Source organism: Oryzias latipes, chromosome 14 (assembly GCF_002234675.1).
Source record: "Oryzias latipes chromosome 14, ASM223467v1".
In the NCBI taxonomy this organism is placed as follows: Eukaryota; Metazoa; Chordata; class Actinopteri; order Beloniformes; family Adrianichthyidae; genus Oryzias; species Oryzias latipes.
In genome coordinates this window covers 13,067,843-13,077,291 of record NC_019872.2, presented here as the reverse complement: position 1 = coordinate 13,077,291, position 9,449 = coordinate 13,067,843, and the positions used below count along the sequence as shown (strand labels likewise).

The 9,449-nt window shown below is 38.4% G+C and overlaps 2 protein-coding genes across 2 annotated transcripts; both read left to right on the top strand.

Moving 5' to 3' along the window:
• The first annotated feature begins 1,935 nt into the window (after positions 1 to 1,935).
• LOC101171185 lies at positions 1,936 to 3,604 on the top strand. Its single transcript, XM_004076378.4, has 4 exons — positions 1,936 to 2,064; positions 2,532 to 2,589; positions 2,680 to 3,009; positions 3,110 to 3,604. The coding sequence occupies exons 2-4, from the start codon at positions 2,553 to 2,555 to the stop codon at positions 3,205 to 3,207; spliced, it is 465 nt and encodes a 154-aa protein (XP_004076426.1). The 5' UTR covers positions 1,936 to 2,064; positions 2,532 to 2,552; the 3' UTR covers positions 3,208 to 3,604.
• An 849-nt stretch (positions 3,605 to 4,453) lies between these two features.
• bud13 (BUD13 homolog) lies at positions 4,454 to 9,449 on the top strand. Its single transcript, XM_004076379.4, has 10 exons — positions 4,454 to 4,619; positions 4,761 to 4,848; positions 5,250 to 5,334; positions 5,412 to 5,810; positions 6,114 to 6,418; positions 6,503 to 6,611; positions 6,764 to 6,902; positions 6,984 to 7,165; positions 7,311 to 7,392; positions 9,147 to 9,449. Exons 1-10 carry the CDS (start codon positions 4,483 to 4,485, stop codon positions 9,238 to 9,240), a joined length of 1,620 nt encoding a protein of 539 aa, XP_004076427.1. The 5' UTR covers positions 4,454 to 4,482; the 3' UTR covers positions 9,241 to 9,449.

The window sequence follows — 9,449 nt, the reverse complement described above, 5'->3', positions numbered from 1 at the left end:
GATTGGAGTGGAACTTTAACTTGCTTCACTTGAGTTGCATCAAATTAACTTATAACAAAAGTCCTTTCTAGGCATTTTCAAGTGGTATTACAGTTTCTAAATAACTGACTTCCTCCTTTTTGAGTTAATTTCCTTCTAATTCAAATACAGTGGCTGGAATAGCCAAACAGGCTTGACATAAGATTATCTGACCTATCCGATCTACATAGACACCAAGAACCCCCACAGCCAAGCAGCACAATTAAGTGAAGTCACTTTTTTAAAGTCTACACCAACTACAGACATCCCAGAGAGAAAAAAAACTGATATACATGACATGCTTGGTTATAAGATAAACATTAAACATAAGAAGCTATAGTGTCCATCAAATTAAATGCTAGAGACAAGTATCAGAAACCATCAAACCCCTGCCCAACATTTATCATGGAAAAATAAAAGCAGTGGCTGATTTAGGAAGATCCTACCAGTAGGAAGCCAGAACCACACTATGCAGATCTCCAGATGCAGCCTGTGCACCTGATATAACCCTGCACTTAACAGCAACTTTAAAATGCTCGCAAGCAGGTTTTACATGGAACAGCATAACCAAGAGGCTGGCATAGAGGACAGAAACATCTGTGCTGAGAAGGAGCTGGAAGGGCAATGGAGAAGCTGGGAAACAGAGTGAGGGATGATGAGCGACATAAGGTCCAAATGCCAAATAGTAATGACAAACAGACTGGACTTTTTATTTGAGTTAAGAGTATTTATCTGTTCTAATCCCTCTAATAGAATTTGTCCTAAAATTATATATGTTGTTTCTCACAGAAGAAGTGTCGGGTTAAAACAACCTGCAACATCAGAGTAACAACATAAGGAAAGAAAGGCAACAGACCAAAGGTACCTATTTACGAGGAGAACGAACAGAGATAATATCCAGCAACAATCTCTCTCCGCTCTGGCGCATATTCTGTAGCCTCCTCTTTTTATTAAGTTTGTTGGATATTCCACAATTTATATGTGCTGAACTCTAAGGAGGGGGAACAGATCAAAAACAGCAGTCAGAAAACATTAATAGCAAAATGTCCATCTTTTCACAGTCTTCCCACATCATCTTTGGACCTGCTACGTCTTTTCTCACGGATAACTGACACAGAAAGGCCTTCGATTCCGGTCTTGACACAGATAACACGTAGCCTTCATGCTGATGCTGAGAAGATGCTAAGACACTTCTGCATGGATGATTATATTACTTATAGAGCTATTTAATGCATAAAATCAAAAATGAGATAACTTATATACATTATTATTCTTACAGTAAAGTTAGTTTAGTCATTTTTTACAGACTTTTTTGTCCAATTCAACTTTAATTTAAAACGTTTCTCTTAGAGGCCTGCAGGTGGCAGCAGAGAGTCAGCCGAGGTCAGCAGGACAAAGCTGGAAATTTCTGGAAGAGATGATGCAGCTCAAAAATAATAAAACATCAATAAATAATTACTAAATATAAAAGACACAAGTGAATTTTAAATAATTCAACAGCATACATGTCTTTAACTTAATCAGTGTTTAGAAAAATTAAACTGATCTATTTTAGCTTTAATTTGTCTGGACTGAAACATTCTGGCTATTTTCAGGTTACTCTCATCAGAAAATACTCTGCTGTACTATTCCAATGAAATAAAAAATAACAGGTGGGGTTTGGGGCAATTAAGTATGAATGGAATCACATTTTTTTCACTTCATACTCTGTTTTTGATGAAGGATCTTACTGAAAAAACCTGCACTGTCCCTTTGGGAGCTGTTTGGGGGGGCTGAAGGGGTACATGAGGACAGATGGACTTGGAACATGAAATGGAGAGGACAAGGTCGCAGACTGTGCTGGTGAAAACCACGAGTTCTTCCCAGCCACCTGCCTTGTGTTTTGCATCGGACACTGCAGAGGGGAGAGACGAATCAGATCTCTGGTCCAGCATCGTCCCTCCCACTCTGTCTCCATCTCTCCTCTCAGATGTGCGATCTTCTGCAGTGCTACTTCAGCTGAACTGAGCAAGCGGAGGGAGGTGCTCGATTTTCCTCTAACGTAAGGTAAGATTGCTGCTTCCAAAGGAAAGAATAATAGCCTTATGGTTATATCCAGATTGCAAGGATTATTCTAAAACATGTGGCCAAATGGAAATAATAAACAGAAGGAATTTTATAACAATAAGGATTGGTCAATACTAAATGAAATGACATATTTAGGTTGTGACTTTAGTCTTTGCCACAGAACCGTGTGAGAGGAGACAAAACAAAATCAAAGTTGAGACAGTCTGAATCTTGTTTTGACATTTGTTTTGGTCACATAAAGATTAAGTTTTAGATTCAGAGCACATTCATGGCAGTTTCACTATTTTTGTTTTGTTTTTTGCTTTATTGGAGCTATAAATTACCCCTTTCTAATCCACCTGTGCAATAAATAGCTTTGTTTCCCATTTACCCACTTCTATTGTGTGCACTCACTTGCTGTGTCACAACAACAGTTTGTTCTTTATGTTGTTTTCTTCTGTTTTCAGTTGAATGGCCCTTTCTCCATCATGATCAAGTCCCTGTTTGTTTATGGAATGGTGGGAGGTAAGAACACAAAGCTGAAGGTGTCTGAAATAAAATCACACATAAAATCAAGCTTGTTTCTGTATAAATGTTCTTTGTTCTTGTCTCTAGCGCTGCTGTTGCTGCCAGTCCAACCAGATCAGATCTCTGTATGTGTTGAAGATGATGAAGACCTGAGAGTAGACTGTATGATCAAGCCAGCTCCTAACAAAATCAACAGCTATGAGTTTTCATGGTCCTCGGGAACCAAGGAGGTTTTAATCAACACCAATGTGTCTGGGTCTAAAGCCGAGGCTCAGTTTAATGATAAAAGCCAAGTGGTGGAACTGGAGCCTCACGGCTACAGGATGACCCTGTCTGACTTCAAAGACAAGCTCCCACCCAACACCACCTACATGTGCAAAATATATGGGGAAATGAAACAAATCACAGTGGAGAAAGGTGGGTGGACTGAAGAGCTGAAGGGAATGAGTGTTAACCAAAAGCTGGCAGAATTTTTCGATAGATTTTTGGTGTGCTTCAATAATTTCCCTCTTTACAGATTCCCTGGTGCCATGCTCAGCAGTGAGCGTGTTTCTGCAGAGATCCTGGTTCTTGATTGGCTGCCTGGTCTTTTTCCTTCATCACAATGACAGCTGATGGCACTGAGAAGAGAACAGTCAGGCTTTTGCAGATACTCACTAAGCTAAGCACTTTCGCTTCTGTCACAGAATAGATCTCTCTTCCTTCTGTAAAAAACACTGGTAAATGTTTCCACTGTAGACGATTTAAATGTTTAGGAGCTGAGAGCTGTGAGTACTGAATGTAAATTAACCATTAGTAGAAATGAAAGTGCAGCTTTTTCGTCGAGGGAGACAGTCTAATGGCAGACTAAGAGATGCAGTTGCTGACTTATTAATGAGGTATTATTGATTTTATGTTTTCTTTTCTTTTACATTAAAAAGCACTAATAGTTTTTGTGGCCTTTTCCTCACTGCAAAAGCAGCAAATTGATTGTGTTCTTGTTTGCTTGTTAATAAAAGAAGAGCTCTGTGAATTTGCTTGTAATCATTTCATTTATGATTGAACAAATATAATTGTTTTGTGTGTTTGTTTGTTTTTGTTGTTTTTTTTAAATCATAAATCAAAGAACACTGTTGACAGATAAATACCAGTATTTGGAAATGTCACATTTTCTCAATGGAGCCTAAATGCATTGTCATTCATGGAAATCATACTAGACCAGCAGCTGGTTATTACTGTCTTAGATAAACAATAACCCATGACATTTAATCTGTCTCTACATATTGGACATGACATGTAACAGGGACAATATTTAGGTCTTTTTGTCTCTGTTATAAAAAGCAAGTAGTGACGGCCTATATTTTTGAAAAAGTTTTAGTGTAAAAAAAATGATCGACAAATAAAAAAATAAGAACAAGAATTGAAATCGTATGCAAAGAAGAGTAAAGACTTTTACAATTCAAAAACATTGCTCTCCTGTCTTTCTAGGCATCGGTGTATGACCGACTAAATTTGTGGGTCAATTAGGGAAATCAGGCAATTTTAGCCTTTTTGGTGACAGTCATTATTTGTATGCCAGTCACTGGGTCCCACCACAGACACAGTCTTGCAGCAGATTGTGGCCCAGTAGTTATCATTTTTAACTTCTTTGGAGTCAACTTTATCTTCAATGTATTTATTTATGCATAACAGTAACTTTTTTGTTATAATAATAATAATAATAATAATAATAATAATAATAATAATAATAATAATAATAATAACAATAATAACAATAATAATAATAATAATAATAATAATAATAATAATAATAATAATAATAATAATAATAATAATAATACAGAAACGCGTCTTCTTCCTCGTCGTCTACATTGACCCTTGACGCGACCCGTAGTTTCCCACAATACAAAGATGGCAGCGGTCGGTGGTGGAACCGGACCCGAGCTTTCTAAAGCTGAGTACTTAAAGCGGTATTTATCAGCTGACGACAACCATGGTGCATCTAAAGGAAAAGGCAAGAAGAAACGAAAAAAGCTTCCTGAAACAAGGTGAGTACCGAAATACTGCGCCGTTTGGCTTTCTGTTAGCATCCAAGCTAGTTTCCTTATGCTAAGCTATTTTTGATTTGGAACTTTGTTTCTATGAGTTTAATCGTTTTTATTTTGTGTTACTTCGTTGTTTTTATCTAGACTTAAAATAGTAGACGATGATATTGATTGGAGACAAATGGTCCAACAGCAGCCGGATGTCGAAGAGGATGAAGAGGAAGCTCCGGTGGTGAGTTAGCTAGCAGCCTTGCGTTAGCATTTCCCCCGCAGTACGGTCTACTATGTTTAACTTTTACACGCATGAAAGTCTGATGGCGATATTTGATTTGATGATAATAAAATGTATGTCTTTCTTTTTTGTTAACATTATTGAAATGTAAATCCAGACGTAACACAGGAATTTCATCTGACGTGAGATTGAATTGATCTGCTTTAATGCAGGATAATCGATGCAAGATAGATTTGACACATTGGTTTGAATGAAATATGTGGGAAACTTGCATTGTGTGTGAAGCAGTCAACACAGATGTTTGAACAGAGTAAATAATGATTTGATTTGGTCTATGTTATGTACATTAAAGTTTTAAAGCCAAGGAAACCTAAATTTTGTACTTTGATTTACCTTCTCAGATTGCAGAGTTCATCGATGAGCGGCCAGAAGAGGTGAAACAGATGGAGGCCTTTAGGACCAGTAACAGATGGAAAATAGTTGGGGGTAACTATAAAAGCAGTATATAAATTTGGCTTCTTTTAAATTATGTTGTTTTTCATATTAACTGTGTTGTTCTGTAGCGGATGAAGACGAAGACAAAACAATTGACGAAGAAAATGAGCAGGAGGAGCCTTTAACATCTAAAAAAAGTCGGCATGACTCACCAGAGCTGTCATCGAAAAGTGGGAGACATGGTTCCCCTTTCAAAAAACCAAGACACGACTCTCCAGACATTTCTCCTCCTAGGAGAGGACGCCATGACTCTCCGGATAAATCCCCTCCCAGGAGAGGACGCCATGACTCTCCGGATAAATCCCCTCCCAGGAGAGGACGCCATGACTCTCCGGATAAATCTCCTCCTAGGAGAGGACGCCATGACTCTCCGGATAAATCTCCTCCTAGCAGAGGACGCCATGACTCTCCCAGCAAGTCTCCTTCAAGGCAACATTTAAGGAAGTCTGGGAAAGTTAAAAGTAAAGGTGAGTTTTATTTTACAGTTAAGATTTTCTTTCTTGCTTTTATACAGAACAATGCTCATTTTGCACAAGTCACTGAAAAAGCTGAAAACGGCATACCAATGCCATTTAAGCATTGAATAAGCTTAAAGCTGGAACCTCTTAGATTTTTGGGTTATAGTAGTTACTAAAAATATCAATAGTTATATTGACACAATAAAATGTTTATGTAAAACACATTTATTTTTTTCTATTTCATATTAGGATTACTAGTTTTGCTCTCTGCACTCTAATATATATAGTGCAAACATTCTCTTTGATTCTCAGAGTCTTCTCCCACTAGAAGGAAGCCCAGCTCATCGTTACACGGTAAACCAAGGTCGCCAGATGATCGGCGGTCTCCTTTAGCTCATAAGACTAAGGTTAGGCTGGATTCAGACTCCGATCAATCTCCTCCACGGAAAAAGCAATCGAAGCGAGAAGCTTCCGACTCTGACCAGTCTCCCCCTCGGAGACGCTCCAGAACAAGGCAGAGATCCGATTCCGACCAGTCTCCACCAAGAAAGCACTCGAGGAGTGGAAAGGACTCGGATGGAGATCTGTCACCACCACGGAGACCTGGCCAGTCTCATGTGAGGGATCTGCGCTGTTCAGGGATTCGTGTGAAACCTAATTTGCAGCACAAACCCCATCTAATATTTTTGTGTGTTTTTCAGGACCACAGGATGCTTTCCGGAGGAAAGGCTGGTTTGGTATCTGTGGAGATTCTAAGGGAAGAGCAAAAGGAAAACCGACGCAGAGAAAAAAAGAATCAACCTCTTGAAGGTTGGCCTTGCTTTTGTTTTTCAGTTTTACTTTTAAAAAAAAAGAGAGTTTGAAACAACCCTTTTCTTATCGTATAACTTTAGACTTTCTATATTTCTGAAGTACCGGTATATGAAAGTGTTTTTATACTATTTATACTATTTACGCATCAGATGAATCTCGTAATGCGGAGACGGTCTTCCGAGACAAAAGTGGCAAAAGGAGGGATTTGACCTCAGAAAGGGAGGAGCAGAAGAGAAAAGCAGGAGAAAAGGCTGCAAAAGATGAAAAATATGCCCAGTGGGGTAAAGGGTAAATCCACAAAACCATACCAAGTCACTGAAAATGCTACTTCCACCACATGTAAGAAGACAAGTTATTGTTTGTGTTTAGGCTGGCTCAGAATCAGATGGAGCAGCAGAAGCTGGAGGACGCCCTGCTGGAAGCCCAGAAGCCCTTGGCCCGTCACCGTGACGACGAAGATCTGGACCGCATGTTGAGGGAGCAGGAGAGGGACGGGGATCCCATGGCTGCCATGCTTCGGCGGAAAAAGGAAAAAAGCTCAAAAACACAAGGTTTGAAACATTCTACAAGTTTTTGTACTTTTTTTTTTTTTTTTACTCTTCTGATGGAAAAATTTGGGCATTAGTACTTCAAGTACAGCAAATATCTCAGTTGCAGTTTTACATGATTCATTTAAAATTTTCTTACTGTTTCCAGACAAACCTCGCTACAATGGACCTACGCCACCCCCAAACCGTTTCAACATTCCTCCCGGTTACCGTTGGGATGGAGTGGACAGGTACAGTTGAAGAAAAACCTCATGGGATGCTGCTTGTCAACTTTTCAGCTCTTCTGCAATGTTTTAGTTTTGCAGTTGTGATGATCACAGTTTTAGGTATTTTCACTATGTAGCAGTGGTCCCCAGTTCCCGAGACGCGGACTGTATCCATTCATGGGGTCACTTAGTACCAGGCTGCAGACAAAAAAATTACATATAGTAACTTAGATTATTTCCTTTTTTTATTTTTTATTCTGAAAGTAGTTTTATTTTGGAAAACTACTTGATTCAATTTGCCACATGTGTCTATACTCTTGTTCACTCGCGCATCGAAAATACATCCACTACCTTCTTAAAGCGGCTTCTCCGACCTCTTAATAAAAAGGTAACTAAGTTAATAAGAAAAAACATCTTTGGAAAGTTTTTTTGTGGGAGAGAAAGAAGCCATTGAGAAAATGAAGGAAGAGTTTTTGACTTCAAAGTAAAATCAATTATTTACAGATAAAACCAGGAGTCTTCCTCCAAATATGGATTCATTGCGATAGTTGTTCCCACCTACAAAGCCCACTTTGCATAATATGCGTTGACTGACTCTAAAGTTACACATACGCTGTTAAAAAAGTTGCAAACACAATGGATTCACATTTTGCATTTTGCGTGTAGAAAATGCCAGTTTCATGACAGTTGTGTCATTTCATTTAGTGTTTTTTGTTTGGCACACCTTGAAGATGCGGCTGACGTTGGCACTCAGATGTTAGCCTCCATTTTGGAGTTTAAGTGAAAATTTACATCACATTTTAATGGATCCTGAACAAAGTCTAAGTTTAAACCAGCTGCAAATATTTTACAGAGAATAAGGATTCAATACAATAACATTTGAGAATGTTTCTACAGCAGGTTTTACAAATTAGGTAGCCACCTGGTAAGAACAGAAAATACTCTTCTGTGTTTATGATTAATTTTTTTTGCCCTGAAAGATAATCTGAGCCTGAATTATTATTTTTTCTGCGTTATAACGAAATTAAAATCTGTAATGTTGCCTTTAATGAATTTTTACAAATCAGAAACAACTTCAACAAATCAACAACTTTGTCATTGAACTTTCTTAATTTGTAAAACATTTATTTACTGGCAGTTTCAAAGTCTTTAAAAAAAAATCATGATTTAGCATTTGAATTTAAAAAATACATTTTTTAGAAACCAGACGCTAAAAAAATTCAACCTCTTCGGACTCTGGTCCATATAAACATTTTCTGACATAAAAAAATTCTTTATTCTCTTTGATCGTATCAGCTTGGAAGTCATGTCAGCCCAAAGTTCAAGTAACTTTGAAAGAATTCAGTCTCTCTGGTCTCCCATAGCTAACTCCATGACTTAGGGGGTGGGGGGCCTGGTCGTCGCTGCTACTTGTCTGTCTGCCGTGGTTAGGGGTCGGAGCCTTCCGGTGCCCAGTGGGGGGCGGAGGGGACTCCGTTAGCCGGGGGGTCGGGTCCGGTGCCTGGGTGGGGCGGGCCGGGGTAAACATTTGATTCTTGCACATTCTGCTTTTTATTCCATTTATTTGTTTGTATTGTCTGCCCACTTTAAATAGAACTATTCTAAATTTCAATATAACGTAAAATATATTAAATGAAAATAAAGGCATTCTATTCTATACCTGTTGGGGACCACTGCTATATAACATCATTTGTGTGCCCTGACAGATTGCAGATGGATGTTTTTGTTTTTTTCAAAACAGCAGATGTAATGGAAGGATTTTTTTTTGTGTGTTGCAGGTCGAATGGGTTTGAAAAGAAGCGCTACATGCGTTTGGCGGATAAGAAAGCCATGCAGGAGGCAGCTTATAAATGGAGCGTGGAGGACATGTAAAGGCACTAGACCATCGTGTAGATGGAACTGCAAACGGACACATCTCAACAAAAAAATGACCCAAATGTTCCACCTCATCTTTCCAAATCTGTTTCATTACAGAAAACTGTACACAGAAGTAATGGATCATAGTGGCTTTATTTTAATTAATGTACAAAAAAAGAAAAATACTTTTGTGTCTGTTTTAATAAACTCGATTTTTTTGTAAA